The sequence below is a fragment of the Mastigoproctus giganteus genome, chromosome 10 (genome assembly GCF_048544385.1).
Source record: "Mastigoproctus giganteus isolate SK-2022 chromosome 10, ASM4854438v1, whole genome shotgun sequence".
NCBI lineage: Eukaryota > Metazoa > Arthropoda > Arachnida > Uropygi > Thelyphonidae > Mastigoproctus > Mastigoproctus giganteus.
In genome coordinates this window covers 158,446,408-158,463,288 of record NC_143584.1, presented here as the reverse complement: position 1 = coordinate 158,463,288, position 16,881 = coordinate 158,446,408, and the positions used below count along the sequence as shown (strand labels likewise).

The following is a 16,881-nucleotide window of genomic DNA, read 5'->3' as shown; positions in this document are numbered from 1 at the left end:
CCCTGCCATGGAATATTGTTCCCATATCTGGGGTGGTGCCCCCAAAACCTCTCTCAGACTTCCATTCAGAAGAGGGCAGTTAGGTTAATTAATGATTCATCTCTAACAGAGTCTCTCCACGCGCTGTCTCATAGATGTACTGTTTCTGCTGCATGCCTCTTCTACAGATGCCTCTTCTACATGGGCACTGTTCTTCTGAATTGGCTTCTATAATTCCCACTCTCTCTTTCAAAACAGTCCGAACACGTGCCACCACCAGCCAACATCCATTTACTGTCAAACTCCAAACTTCCAGAACCAACTTTTCATCTTCCTCGTTTATTCATTCAACTGCCGTTTTCTGGAACAACCTTCCTTCATACGTATTTCCTGAAAATTACAGTCTACAGAAGTTCAAGTCCAATGTCAACAAACACCTTCTTTCGTCTTCTCAACCTCGAACCCAAGCATGGTACTAAGTACTATAGGTTCTAATACTTCTCGTGTTTGGGGTTTACATAATAAAAAAAAAAAAAAAAAAAAAAATGCTACTTTTAAAGATATAGATAACTTTACACATCAACTGCTAAATTAAACTAAATTTTACAGTTTTCGGGTCGCAGCTTATATAGATTCTCAAATCCATGGGTGGGTCAATTAAAATAGTTTCAGCAGAACGAATAAAATTCCATATAACGTAAGGCTTTTGAGAGACCTGGGTACGAATTGTTCACACCACTAGCCTTTAAGCCAGTGTTTCTCAACCTGTGTGCCGCAGAAAATGTAAATAATAAAAAATATTAATATCCAAGTTTTATAATAAAAATTAATTCAAATAAAAAATTTGTTTATTTATGCTGCACTGATCAGGGTGTTAAGAAAAAGAGAAATACCTTTAAAAATTGAGATTAAAAAGGCCCTGAGGCTGTATTTATGAACATTATCTTTATTATTATTATTATTATCTTGTGTTTTTCAAAACGTAGCATAGACTAACACAGTTTGCCAAAATGTTAGTAATGGGCAAAAATTGCAAAATCTTTAACAAATTCCAATTTTAATTTATATTTCTTTGCAAAAAGAAAAAGATGGGGGAAGGACTGTTTTTACTAAAAGAATGAAAAGAGTTCAAATAATGTGAAGAAGACAATCTCCACTGTAAATCACAATGAAGGTGCTATGTATCTTCATAGCAGAAAGTTCCTTTTGGGGATAGAGGATATTGTGCTAATACATCTGAGCAATGTAGGATATGTGATACTGATATTACAGAAAATAAATTTAAAAAAAAAAAAAAAAATCCCTACCAAAACTGAAATGGGTAACAGCCTGAGGTAGTAATATTTATCCATTATGCTGAAGAGGCTGGATAATTCCCTTGGGTTGGAGAAAATCAACATCTTGGCAATACACAAGGGAGCGGTTGGAATTCTTAATGATCAAATGAGCCTATAGGTCAATTAGTTAAACCTCAGCAGCAGGGAAGTTCATGAAGTCTATGGTCAAAGATTCATTACAAATCACCTTGACAACAAAATTTTAATAGGATCACAACATGGATTTCTAAAGCAAAAAATCTTCTCTGACTAACCTGATAAATAACAATGATGTGGTTACAAAGGAGTTGAATGAAAAAAAAATTAATTCTGACAATATACTTGGCCTCTAGGAGTCATAAGCAACATGAGTTAGACTGAGGGATGGCTAAAGGACAGGAGGTAGCAGATTATTATAAAAGTCATTCTTTAGATTACACTAGGGTTATAAAAGTCATTCTTTAGATTACACTAGGGTTATAAGTCAGGTCCTTCAAGTTTCTGTGCTAGTGCTACCCTTGTTTCTTGAATGATACACAAATGAGGAAATAAAGGGATGACACTGAAATTTGCAAAAATATAAACATCAGGAAGGTGACTAATATTCAAATCACTGAATTTCTTCAGTACGATTTGTCCAGGCTTCATGGATAGTAAGAGAAAAAGGTAGTTACATTTTAATGCCTTCCAAATGTAAGTACCAACGTTTTGGAAATAACCAAAGAATAACTTACACGCTGGGCAGGATAGAGATATGGATGTTTTTATACAATCAGACATGAGGGTTAGCATGTGACCAGGAAAGCACACAGCTTCTTATGATTTGCTGTCTTTTCTCATCTAGGACAGAGGAGGTTTTCGTTATTATGCATTTCAAATATTGTGTTTAGGTTGGGATTCTACTTTTAAGAAAATACAATGATCTTGAAAGGGCCCAAAAGTGGACAATTGGTGAGAGTAGCAGGGGATGTTTGTGAGAGAAATTATAAAGATGGGCTACAGAACTTAAAACAAGACATTTGGAGGAAGGGGAGAGGAAACTGAGGTTTATAAGGCATTGGAGGCAAATTGAATGATGAGAAAATTTATATTGAAATGGGATACAAAAAAGAGGGGCATAAATAAACTATTTGGGAATATTGCTGCACATTAGGAAGTTAATATTTGGTCAGAATATCAGCTAGTTGAATAAATTACCTTCCTGGATGGTTAAGGTTGACAGTATGGTGAGATTTAAGGGGCAACTGGATTATGTTTGCTAATGAGTTAAAAATTAATAAGGAAATAAGCAGTTTACTTTACCTGAATTGATTGGTGGTGCCCTGATAACTTCTGTAATCAGTTTCTGTATTTCAGGTGTAATTCCACACTTAGAAATGTTGACGGGTAGACCTGCTTTTATTGCTTCACACAGATGCCCTATAATGGTTGATTCAGCAAGATCTCTAGATTTTGCAACTAGAGTTATGTCTTTTTGTTCCTCTTCAACCATTAAATAGGAAGATCGCTGTGTTTCTGTCAGTTTATATATACATCTAATTTGAACAGGCACAGGCTAAAAAAAACATTGGAATAAAGTTTTAGAAAGACCATAAAGATGCATAATAGTGAAGATTAAAACATGTTTTTACTCACACATATTTAGAAGGAAATATATTTAAAAATTTAAGAATAACAGTTCATTCAATTTCTGCTTTATTCCCACTATAACAGCACAGGTAAGAAATTAAATTTGTACCTGACTTTGATTCACTGGACCAAAAGTTCTGAAATTCAATTTCAGAACTTTTGGTCCAGTGAATAACTTATGTAAATTAAAGGAGAATAACAGTAATCTTCCAGGCAAAAAAGTATTTACTGAAGGACTGAACCAAACTTGGTATTTAATATTGTGAATTTAAAAGGATTAATACTGTAATATTACAGTATCTTATTTGTCAGAATTTTCTTTCTGTTTATACTCCGGCACGACAACCAAGTCAGAAGAGTTTACAATAAATCGTCAATATACAAATACAGTATTTATCGTATTTAATAGTCACGGGCTTGAATCCCGGTTCACTCAAGGAACGTGTGCTATGCACCCTTGCTCCTGACCACTTGGCTACATCAAGCCTAAAAATTTTCTGCTTATAACTCCGGCACGACAACGAAGTCAGAAGAGTTTACAATAAATCGTCAATACAAATACAGTATTTATCGTATTTAGTAGTCACGGGCTTGAACCCCGGTCCACTCAAGGAATGCGTGCTATGCACTCTCGCTCCTGACCACTCGGCTACATCACCCTTCTCCAAATTTATTTGGACAATTCCTACAATTTCTCAATTTTGTCATCAGAAATGCCTTGATGAGATCTTGACAACATGTCTAAATACTTCACTCCAAACCACAGTATGAGTTACTTTGTGACTTCTGAATGAAAAAATGAATACAAGCATCAATAAACTGGCAGATTTTCCGATCATTTATCAAGTATCAATGAGTAGTATGGTGGGAAAACAAATTTTATAACTGGAAACATTCTGACAGTCATGCTAGATGGGACATTCAAACTTGAAGAGGGGAAACATTACTTGCCATTAATAACCGAATATAAGCACACATTTAGTTTCTCAGAGTGTTTATGTGAAATGTAAATAAATGGCAATACAATGATTGAGCCAGTACAGTGGGAAAACAAATTTCATAATTGGAAGTACTGTTTGCAGTGCCATGACATCTGACTGAAAGAGGACTTAAAAAAAAAAAAAAAACTGCCTGCTGTTAACAATTGAATCTAAACATCAATTTAGCTTTCAGATTATTATTATTATAAAATGTGAATAAATGGTAGCACAATAATTGCACAGCAGAAAAAATTCTGGAATCGGAAATGCTGAGGTAATATTGAATTGTAAAGGTTAATGCAATGCAATTTTAGCTTTGAACTAATATGATGGAAAATGATAACTTGCATGGTTTCATTTTACACCATAAAAGTTCAAAGGATAGACACCTGTAGTACGTGTGATTAGATGCAAAATTCAGTTTGTCAGTGAACTGAGCAGGATCATTAAACCACTGATGTCAAGTGGACCAATGTGATTCACCCCCTTCCTTATAGTGTTTACATAAGTAAAGAAGTCTCTGCTATTTTTCTTTGCATCCTTTGCCAAAGATTTCTCACACACACTACCTTGGCTCGTCTAACCTCCTTTGTTACTTGATTGCAAACTAGTTTATATCGACCATAGGCTTCTGCGTTGCCCAATAATTTATAAGCATCCCATGTACTTTTCTTCTCTGCCATGAGTTATCAGTTTATCTGACATCCATTTAGGCCTACAATTTGAAGAGCATTTTTTAGTTAGTATGAAAAGCCTAGTAGCCTTCTATGATTAATTCCTTGAATGCTTATCATTTAGAATTTGCTGTTGGTAACATTATCAGTTGGTCCCACAGTATAGAATTTAAAAACTGTCTGAACACTGTAGTCACTCTTACGAAAGCAAAAACCCTTCCTTTTACCCCTGGTAGTAGTTACATCATTAAGTAAATCCCACATCAATACGCTGTGATCACTGCCAACTAGAGGTTCCTTTATCTGTGGATTCTTAAGGTATGAATAATCACTGGGTCAAGCGGCAGAAGACAGTGACTATTAATGGGCAGTGCTCTTCTTGGACTAATGTTATTAGCAGAGGTCCCAAGGGTTCAAATGCTAGGGGCCCCTTACTGTCATCAGTGTTTATTAACAATATTGACAAAGGAATATCAAGTGGTCCTTTTTTCCACAGTAATCATGGTATACTACTCCAACAAGACCCAGAGAAATTATGCAGATGGGCTAAGTGTCAAGAGAGGTTTATCAGTAATCTCATAATAATAGAGCAAATGGATAGTATCTGCTGGTATCAATGGGTTACCTGCAGTACAGGTTGGGCATGGTTTCAGCTTTTCAATGTAATACAACAATATCAAAAAATACTTTAATATATTAACTCATAAAGTAACTGTTTTTAGTAATTTCACCCCTAAGTAACAGTATTTACTAAATTATCAGGTTTGTACAGTATTTTTATTTATTTATTATTTTTTTTGTGTATGTGTGTGATTTGATTTACATATGGTTTTCCACTGCTGCCATCTTTATAAATTGTGTACATTCACCTAAAAGGTTTGATTAGTTTCTAGGTTTAAATTTATTTATTTATTATTTCTTTTTTTAGTCTTCTCCCTACTCAATATCACATTACCAGAGGTGAAAAGTATATGAAAATACTTACACATCCATTTCTGATATCTGAATTATATCTGATTATGATGTTATTATGTTGTTATATTATGAAATTTGCACTCAGTGCTTCACAATTAGAAATTGAACTGACACCAAAAATGAAATCTTTCTGCACAAAACTTAAAGAACATCACTAAAAGGCCTAAAAATTTGCATATTAAAAGAACATTAAGTGCTCTTTATGCAATTATTTTTAATATGCAACAATACAATTGCATTCATTGCAGTAAATTCAAATTACTACATGATTTAAATAGTTTATGATCATACATAAAATCATCTGTATTTTCATTTTTTATTTTTAGTAAGTTTACATTTGATTTGAATTTTTAAGGTGCATGGGCAACTTAGGCTATGATGTGGCAAATCCAAGGCTATAAAGATGTGAGACATATGAATATATAAAATAGAGCACACAAAATTAAGAAAATCAGAGCTGTAAGTTGGAGGGGAGAGATACAGGCGGTGCCTGTATCACCCCCCCCCCCATGGTACATGGAGATTGTAGTTTTGGCCAACTATGTGATATGCAAAAATTATACAATATTATTGGGGTTGATATGGCATGTAACATTTTAGAATATGTTCCCCCTCTCTGTTAAGAATTGGAAGGATTTAATTTTTTTGAAACCTACAAATATTGACAACAGGAAGCAAAAGTTTCTGAATCCGGAAATTATTGATGTCCTGTTTTTGAATAGCAACTTACTAAAAATTTATAAAATTAATTATATTATGATGATAATGAGCAAAACTTCTGAATCTGGATTTCTAATCAGAGGAAAAAGAATACAGCTAAAGTTGGAATTCATCAATGTCCTGTTTTTGCATAGCGACTTACTAAAAATTTGTAAAATTAATTATATTATGATGGTTTATTTTCCCCCCCCCCCATTTCTTGTTAATTTTATGTATTATATACCATACAGTATATTAATATTATTCGTTGATTTTGTTTAATTTCAATAAAATTAATTATTTTAAAATTAAATGAAATCAGTAATAAATTTAAATAAATTTTAATATATCAGTATTAAATTTAAATAAATTTTAATTTATTACTATTATGTAAAATTTTTTTACTGATATATAAAAAAATTAATACAAAATTTTCTTAACATGACTTTTTTTTTTACAGGCTGCGGGTACAAACAATGCATATCAGGTTTGAGTGTGGTTCAAGTTACTGCAGGTGTAAGTCTAATACAGTGGACCTGCACAGGTTTATCTTGTATATTGTATACAGTTCTGACAGCCTCATTTTAGGATCTGTGGATCTGTTGGAATGGATGCAGAGAAGAATAGTACACACTGGTCAAGATTACAAAAGAGTAATCTTACCAAGAAAGACCTCAGTTTTGTAAATTGCTGAATCTGGAAACTAGACACCTGTGAGGAGACCTGCTCAAAGTGTTTAAGGCTCTAAATGGATTATATCAACTAAACTGTGATTAGCATTAACATTAGTAGAGGCATTTGATGCAAGAAAGCAAGCAGATGCAGCATCAGCCAAAAAAAAAAAAAAAAAAAAACCACTTCCACTTCACCCCTCTGTTCGTTCGAAATACCTGTCCAGCTGAGCCTTAAACTTATTTAGGCTATCAACTTCCACAAGAAGGGATGGAAGTCTGTTCCACCAACCAACCACCCGCTGGCTAAAGGCAAATTTCCGCACATCTATCCTACATCTGTCTTTCCTCAATTTGAATTTATGCCTTCTCAGGTAATTATTCTGAGCAAGAGGAAGAATCCCATCAGCATTGAGCATGCTCAAACCATTCAAGGCTTTATACACCTCTATCAGATCACCTCGCCGGTGCCTAGTCTCGAGACACTGTAATTTGCAAAACTTAAGCCTTTCTTCATAAGAGCACCCCTTTGTTCCATTCACTAATCTTGTTGCCCTTCTCTGTACTCGTTGCAGCAGCTCTACATCCTTCTTGAAATGAGGCCTCCAGACCCGTATACAGTATTCTAGGTGTGGCCTGACCATTGCCTTTTACAAGGGAACAATCACCTCCTTATCCCTGCTAGAAAAATTCCTATATATCATTGAGAATACACCATGAGCTACTCTTGCAGCCCTTTTGTACTGCTCAGATAACTTCATATCTGCCTGCACAACCACCCCCAGGTCCCTTTCATTCTCTACCACTGTCAGTGTAGTACCACAGAGTTGATACGTTGCTCTGGGGTTGCTGTTTCCCATATGCAGTACTTTACATTTCTCAATGTTAAACTTCATTTGCCACCTCTCAGCCCATCTGCTCAACCTTTCCACATCCTGTTGCAGCAGCATAGTGTCAGTAGTGTCCTTGACAACCCTGCCAACCTTCGTATCGTCTGCAAACTTGGACATTAAGCTTGATATACCATCATCAATATCATTTATAAATACAGAAAACAATAATGGACCCAACACTGAACCCTGAGGGACTCCACTAATAACATTAGTCCACAATGAGCAGTGCCCATTAATTACCACTCTCTGTCTTCTCCCCCTCAACCACCCCTTTATCCATAGCAGCAATTTGCCTCCAATGCCACACTGCTCCAATTTGTGCAGCAGTCTTCCATGTGCAACAGTATCAAAAGCCTTTCTAAGATCCAAGTATATAATATCAAAGTTATTCCCTGCATCCAGTTCTTTTGTGACTGCATCATAGTATCCAATCAAATTGGTCAGGCAAGACTTCCCCTTAACAAAACCATGCTGTGTCCGAGCTATAACTGAAGTCTTTATTATTATTATTATTAGCCACATGGTGCAAGGAAGCCTGAGGCTTTTGCTGCACCAGCCAAAAAAAAAAAAAAAAAATTGAGCTACCCTCAGAGAGAGAGAGAGAGAGAGAGAGAGAGAGAGTAAGAAATAGAAGGGAATCACCAAGAAAGAGAAGAATGATGATATCCAGCTCAGGACCTTGGGTATGCCAAGCCCATACTCACCAGATGTGAGCCCCTTGTCTAGATGATCCTGCAGTGCTTCTTTAACCAGTGCCTCCATTAATTTTCCTGGAACAGAAGTTAAACTCACAAGTCTATAATTACTTGTGTCAGCCTTTGATCCTCCTTTGTGAATTGGGATCACATTTGCACATCTCCAGTCTGTGGGTACCTCCCGTGAGTCCAAGGAAGCCCTCATAATTATGGCTAAGGGTTTGCTTACTTCCTTTGCTGCCTCCTTTAATATAACTGGATAGATCCCTTCCACCCCAGGTGCCTTTCTTGTGTTTATCTTTAACAATTTCTCCTCCACTTTACTCTCAGTTATTACAAGATTCTCTAGCTTACTGCCAGAGTTGAATACACCTCTGCCCTTCCTCTCGCTGAATAACTCCTCATGTGTGAATGTCGATGCAAAATATTCATTTAGTTTGTTAGCTGCCTGAGCAGGATCATCAACAGTTGACCTATCGATATCAAGTGGACCTAACTGATTCATCCCCTTCCTTCTAGAGTTTACATAAGTAAAGAACTCTTTGCTGTTTTTCTTTGCATCCCTTGCCAAAGATTTCTCGTAATCTGCCTTCACTTGCCTAACCTCCTTTGTAACTTGGTTACAGATCAACTTGTATCTATCATAGGGTTCTGTGTCACGTGTTAATTTGTATGTATCCCATGCATTTTTCTGTTCTGCCATATGTCTCATTAGTTCATCTGACATCCATTTAGGCCTAAACCTTGAACAATATTTCTTAGTTGGTATGTAAAGACTAGTAGCTTCCAAGATAAGTTCTTTGAATGCTTCCCATTTTGAATTTGCTGTTGATAACATCATCAGTTGGTCCCACTGTATAGAATTTAAATACTGTCTCATTCCATCGTAGTCGCCTTTACGAAAGCAATAACCCTTCCCTTTACCCCTAATGGTAGTTACCTCTTTGAGTAAATCCCACTTCAGCACACTGTGATCACTGCCACCTAGTGGTACCTTTATCTGCAGATTCTTAATGCATGAAGAATCACTACTGATAATCAAATCAAGAGTATTACTCCCTCTAGTTGCCTCCCGAACATGCTGATGTAGAAAACAATCATCCGATAAATCCACAAAAGCCTCGATAGTGTGTGAGTGATTAGCCCCCAAATTCCAGTCAATATCTGGGAAATTAAAATCCCCCATTATAAGACTCTGATGGCCCACTCTATTTTTCTGTACAGTTTCTTATTGTACTCATCAGAGTCATTTGGCCTATAGCACACTCCTACACTCAATTTTGATCTCCCAACGCTTATGTCACATCAAACTGACTCAACACTGCACTGTCCAGCGATGTCGACTGGCTTCTTCCTTGGATTTTATGTGTTTCTTAACTAATAGCATAACCCCTCCTCCCTTCCTATCCTGTCTATCCTTTTTGTAGACGTTGTACTCCCCAAATTCCAGTTCTGCATTCCTTATATCTGTGCGACACCATGTCTCTGATATCCCAACAATATCTCCCTTTGATGTTTTGAGCAATACCTCAAATTCATCAAATTTATTTACTAAACTCCTAGCATTGGTGTACACGCAAGTATACATGCTCCTGTTTCTATTCTTAGCTACCCTCACACAACCCATGTGTTTACTTGTACTGCAATGACTCTCAGCAGTCTCTGAAATATACTGCATCTTGTTTTTCAGGCTTCTGCTCGTTCCAATAGAAGCAGTGCAAGAATCACTTTCACCTCTGCCGGTGGCTACTGTTAATCTATTAGTCTTTGTATCCCCCCAAGCTAGCAGTTTTCAGACCCACCTAACACTGCCTCGATAGCATCAGCAAATATTTTTGCACCCTTTCTATTTAAGCATATCCCATCCCTGTAGAAGCAGTCTCTCCTGTTAACAAGTACAGTCCAGGCTGAAAAAAATTCTACCCCTTGAGCCTTGCACAATCTTTCCAGGGCCGAATTGATCGACAAGGCTCTCATCATATACTCCCTCCTATTGTGTCTGGGCAGAATTGCAGACATTTTTCAAATTCAACCCTAATTCACGGCTTTTTTTCAACAGTGACCTGTACTTGTTAAATAATCTGTCGGTCTCCTACTCTTGATATTATTAGTGCCAACGTGTACAACTATATCACCTTTTGTGCCCTTAAAAGAAACGTCATCAACCTTTGCCCCTGGCAGACATACCCTGGTCCTGTTCCACCTATCCTTTTTACTAAGCACGTTCCCCATTTCTCTGACAATAGAGTCACCAACAACTACTAGTTCCTGTGGGACCAGCGCATTCTGCCTTGGGGGTTGCCGCTGTGTTGTGTGATGACCAAGTGCAAGCTCTGGTGTAGATGTGGGCAGCTGAGAGCTTGACGGGCCTCTCAATTTAGTTCCTTCGAGGGCATCCACCCTGTCCTTCGAGCACTCATATAGGCCCATAACAACACTGAGTTGTTGCCTGATTTCGTTACACTCCTTGAATCGCGCACACACACAAAGACATCCCCCATGGCAATATCATGTCCCATACCTGAATGCTCCAGAAACATCATGCAAGCAGTGCACTTTAAAAGGCTGTGATTCAGAAGGCAACTGCCCCCCTCAGTTCTCCTCTGAGCCACAGCACTTCCATTAGCTTGAGCATTTTGCTTTGCTGCTCTGGTCTGAGTCATGATTTCGATTAATTTCAATAAAATTTCAATTATAGTTCAAAATTATAACCCTATACTTGTATCCCAACACAGTTATAACGGTATATATATTTTTCAGTGTCAAGTATTAATTATCTAATTGTTCCCTTTATATAACTTCCGTATCAGTTATGTATTAATTAATTATATTACGTTTGTAATCTAAGTCGTTATATGTATTTAGTTAAAAGTACAATTTAATTGACAACGAAGTTCAACAAGTTTAATAGATTCTACCGATCAACTGACAATATTATAACCTATACTATACTAATGCTATTTGGTTCAGTATATAACGTATCGTATGACAAAGGCGGCAAGTTACGAACGGTAAATCTACGGACACTCAAGTATTAATTAACTTTCAAATCTCGCTGTCTCAATTCAGAATAAACTAACGATCCTGACTAGGTCTATAAGCTACTTATAGAAAATAATTTGATGTAAAAATGGTCAATAAAGCGGCTAAATATGGCTAAAAAATTTCTCATTCAGGGAAGCTGCAACTTGTAACATGTGGATTTTATACCCTTACCGATACGTTTATGCAATTACAAGGCCGAGTAAAGAATAAATACACCAGATTAATCAGAAAATCACAAAATAATGCTATACTACTAAATTTAAATCAAAAGTTTTAGAAAAACAATAATTTCAAATCAATAAATAAGAAAAATCCACTTAGCGGCTTTGAACACGTCTGGCTCCTACTAGCCTCGTCAGCAGACTCCCAGATGGCAATTTACATTCTCAAACAACAAACATAAGGGAACATAAATTTAAATAGAAAAAGAATTGTGCAAGACAGATGAAAAAAAAATTGCTACTAGCCAGAGAATATCCACTTCCTTGTGTTATGGAAGTGGACATTTTGAAGAAATTTATGGACGGATTAGACAAATTATTTTGGGCTGCTGATGCAGGAAGTGACGTTTATTTTATTTTTTATTTTTTTTGTTTTCTTCTTGTTTGGCAGATGCTGTAGAAGCTTGAAACTGCCGATTTAAAATATTAATTAACTGAATTATATTTTTGTCCTTCTAAACTGTTATTTCATATAATGCAAAGATCAATATGAAATTTATCTTTCATTTGAAGTTTGCCACTTATTCAAAGTTAGTCAGATAGTTTTTATGTGGAATTTGGCATGTATCATTCATTATTTACCAATGGTCTTTGAGACTGTTACACACGTTCTCTCAGGTACAACAAGTTGGGCTTGCTACCCGTGAGTCTAATGCTGATGGAACTGATATTCAGGTGACACTTCAGTCAGCAGAACTGAATTTCAGTGAAGTCTGGTTGTTCTGCAACAACCGAATCCTCTGCTTGCACCTTCACAATGGTGGGACTGTTAGTAACCCTGGGTATAATCCCCATGTACAACTTCTGAAATACAGCACCTAGTGTACTGGAAGTGACCATCTAGGTGTGTGAACCAATGTAAGCAGAGGTCACAGTGTAGTGTTCTTGAATGGAGGATTGAAGTGGTAAAACCATGTCTATTCACCAGAGCAAAGATCTGGCAACTTCCCATCTTCTCTATCATGCAGTATGATTGATGTCTTTTGAAGTTATGCTGGGTATCATGGCAAGATCAAATTTTCCTTACATTTTGAGGGTACAGCACTAAAATGGTGTTCGCAGGTCAGCCACGTTCATTGGACTTAACCTACTGGTAACTAGAAGGCATCCAGATCTGCTACTGTATAACCTGAACTCTGCTAGATAGTGAACTGGAAGGATTCCAAGTAGTGTGTATGTGTGGGGCATTGTTGAGGCCAAGTTATGTCAAGGAGCTGGATATATTCTTACAGTGTGTACGGCACCTCCGTAGCCAGGTGGGAAGGAGCAGCAGTGCATAGCACATGCTTCTTGATTAGACCGGGGTTCGAGCCCGTCACCATCAAATACGGAGGATGTGGAAAGGTCGGGGAATGACCACTGCATATCCCGGAGCAATATGGCCTTAGTTGCTAATGCTCCTAAAAAACAAACAACAACAACAACTGTGTGTACACCATATCTAAAAACTTCATTACTTCATATTCTCCCCATCTTTTCTTACTACTGAATGCATTATGACAGTCAAACTAATAGAGCAAACCTATCTGCAAAAATTGCAGGTTATCAGAAATCTTTGACAAGTATGCAAAAAAAAAAAAAAAAAAAAGGAAGCAAACCTTTCTTTTCTTATGTAAACACTAGAATGAGTGTGATGTCACAGCATCCCCTTGATATCAATGTTTCAACTGTTAGTGATTCTGCTGATGTTGCTCATAAAGCTGAATAAGTATTTTGCACCTACACTCACACATGAGGATTCTTTAGAGAGTGAATGCCAGAGGTTTATCAAACTACTGGGGAGTTAAATGATGTTGTAATAACTGAGAAGGAAGAAGAGGAGAAATTGTTGAAGTTAAACATAATAAACGCACCTGGGGTGGATGGAATCTATCCAGTTATATTAAAGGAGGGGGCAAAGGAAGCAAGCAAACCTTTAACCATAATTATGAGAGCATCCTTGGACTCAGGGTGGTACCCACAGACTGGAGATGTGCAAATGCATTCCCCAATTCAGAAGGGGATCAAAGGGTTACACGAGTAATTACAGACCTGTTAGTTTAACTTTTGTTCTGAGGAAAATAACGAAGTCACTGGTTAAGGAAGTCTTCTAGGATCATCTAGACAAGACTACAGTAATAATTCAGACACAGCATGGGTTTGTTAAGGGAAAGTCTTGTCTGACCAATTTGATTGGATACCATGATGTGGTCACAAAGGAACTGGATGCAAAAAATGATTTTGATATCATATACCTGGATTTCAGGAAATCTTTTGATACTGTTGCACATGGAAGACTACTGTACAAATTGGAGCAGTGTGGCATTAAGGGCAAGTTGCAATAATGGATAAAAGGATGGTTGAGTGGGAAAAGAAAGAGTGGTAATCAATGGACACCTCTTCATGGATTAATGTTATTAGTGTAGTCCTGCAGGGTTCGTTGTCGGGCCCATTGCTGTTTTGTATATTTATCAATGATATTGATGAAGGCATATCAGGCTTAACGTTCAAGTCTGCAGTTGATACAAAGGTTGGCAGGGTTGTTAATGACAGTATGCTACTGCAACAGGATCTAGAAAAGTTTGGCAGATGGGCTGAGAAGTGGCAACTGAAGTTTAACATTGACAAATGCAAAGTACTGCATATGGGTAGCAGTAACCTCAGAGAAATGTGCTGACTGTGTGGTTACTACACTCAGGGTTGGTAGAGAATGAAAAAGACCTGGTGGTAACTGTGCAGTTTGATATGAAGTTTTCTGAGCAGTGTCAGACAGACTGCCAGAACAGATAGTAGGGTCTTGTCAATGATATATACAGGAATTTTGCTGGTAGGGATAAGGAGGTGATTATCCCTTTGTATAAGGCAATGGTCAGGCTACACCTTGAGTACTGCATACAGGTGTGAAGGCCTCATTTTAGAAAGATTATAGAGTTGCTAGAATGAGTACAGAGAAGGGAAACAAGACTGGTGAGAGGAATGAAGGGATCCTCTTACCAAGAAAGGCTAAGTTCTGAAAATTGTAGCATCTGGAGATCAGGCACCTGCAAGGTGACCTGATTGAGGTGTATAAGGCCTTGAATGGTTTGAGCAGGCTCAATGCTGATGGGATTCTTCCTCTTGCTCAGACCACACGAGGGGGGTACAAATTCAAATTGAGGAAAGACAGTTGCAGAATAGATGTGTGGAAATTTGCCTTTAGCCAGTGGGTGGTTGATTGCTGGAACAAACTTCCATCTGTCGTTGTAGTTGATAGCTTAAATAAATTCAAGGAAGAACTAGACAAACTTTTTGAGTGAATGGATGGATGAAATGGGAAGTGTTTTTTTTTTTTTTAATGGTTGATGCTGTATACACTTGCTTTCTTGCATCATATCTCTCTGCAAAGACAATCTCTGTAAATGATGCAAGATATTATTCTAAACAGAAAAATTAAAGTGTGTGTATTGTAAGTGAATATAGTCTCACTCAATGCACAATTTTAACAATTATTAAATAAAAAGGATGCATTTAAAACAGTGAAAAATGGATGCTTCAAACAGTTATCAAAAGAAGGCTGGAATATTCTTTGGTGGCATGGTGCAGAGGTCTATAAAGTTACTGGACATTGGTGAAATAATGAGCACTGAAACCTGTGTGGAATCTGTCTTTAATTTCTTAAAAGATTTACAGATTATTCTCAGACATTTTGTGGTACTTCCTGTCTCACTTAAGAAGTGGGACAGGAAGTGTGTTACTTTGATTATACATTTCTTATTTGTTATAGTTATGGTTTAGTCTTGAATTAGTTAATAAATAGCTATTAGTAACCATCAGGTAAAATAATTAAGTTTTAACAGTTTCAAATAATTTTACATTTGTTATTACTTTGGTTAATAAGATTAATAATAATAAATCAATTAACATTAATTAATGGATAACTATGAAATAGTTTCAAATAATTTTACATTAGTTTTTATTTTGGTTATTAAGATTAATAAAAAATAAACATTAGGTAAATGGATAACTATGAATACTTACACTCCTGAAATGCTATCCTCATGATACCATCAGCCTCACAAACCAAGACTGGCTTACAATTTATTATATTTATATGTTCTGTACTGTACTCTTAAACTAAGAAAATTTGGAATTAAAACTCTGGTTAGGTTCTCCTGGGGCCAATCTTAGGTTTCTGCTACTGAGGGCATTTAGAACCAGAGTAGGGATTTGGATCAGATTAACATCTGCTTGGCAAATAACCTTTGTGAACACTTAACTGTGTGGGTGAGTTCAAGATTATGCTAAGGGGGGTTTCTTTTTTTTGGAATATACTTATTGTGGTTCTTGTTTTTGTTTTTTTATTTGTTCTAGTACAGGTAACCTCAAACAACATGGTATTTTGGTTCCTACAAAATCTTGAGTAATGCGAAACCGTGTTATATGGGACTAAGAACCAGTACAAAAAGGAGGGTTACGTTCCAAAAGCTAACAAAAATACACTATTTTTGTTTTTTTATAACTATCGGAAATTTAATTTTTATAATAGTAATAACTTAATATTTTAACTTTATTTTTATAATAGTAGTAACTTAAATAGTAATAACTGAACAAACTTCTTACCTTAAAAACTGTGACACTTATATGTCAGATAATTAAACCCCAGGGGCTTGCATCTGGTGAGTATGGGCTTGGCAAACCCAGGGTCTTGAGCTGGATATCATCATTCTTCTCTTTCTTGGTGATTCCTTTCTACTTCTCTCTCTCTCAGGGTAACTCGGGAATTTTTTTGGCTGGTGCAGCATAAGCTCGGCTTCCTTGCATGATATAGCTAATAATAATGTACGTTCATTTAATTTTCTTCCTCTTCCTCACTGCTAACCACAATCTCTTCTGCAGCATCTAGATTTCGTGTACCTTCTGCTCTTTTAAAAGTCACGAACTGCACGCTTCGATGTCACAATTTTTTATGGTCTCAAACAAGTACAAGTTCAATACCACTGAGCCTAACACAGGGATCTCCTAAGAAAATACAGTGGACCCCTGCTTTTAAGGTATAAATCACAAATTTAATTTTACTACCTTACCAATTAACAAAGTTAAATGATACGTAAAAATCAGAGGAATATTTTCCAGTTAGCAAAATAAA

At 36.6% G+C, this 16,881-nt stretch overlaps 1 protein-coding gene across 1 annotated transcript in view; it reads right to left on the bottom strand.

The window, feature by feature from the left end:
• Positions 1–16,881, bottom strand: part of LOC150079408 (bifunctional 3'-5' exonuclease/ATP-dependent helicase WRN-like) — a 307,463-nt gene that overhangs the window by 12,726 nt on the left and 277,856 nt on the right. Inside the window, exon 23 of the mRNA XM_090384034.1 lies at positions 2,598–2,850. Coding sequence (XP_090240160.1) covers positions 2,598–2,850 — 253 coding nt within the window. The remainder of the gene's footprint in view (positions 1–2,597; positions 2,851–16,881) is intronic.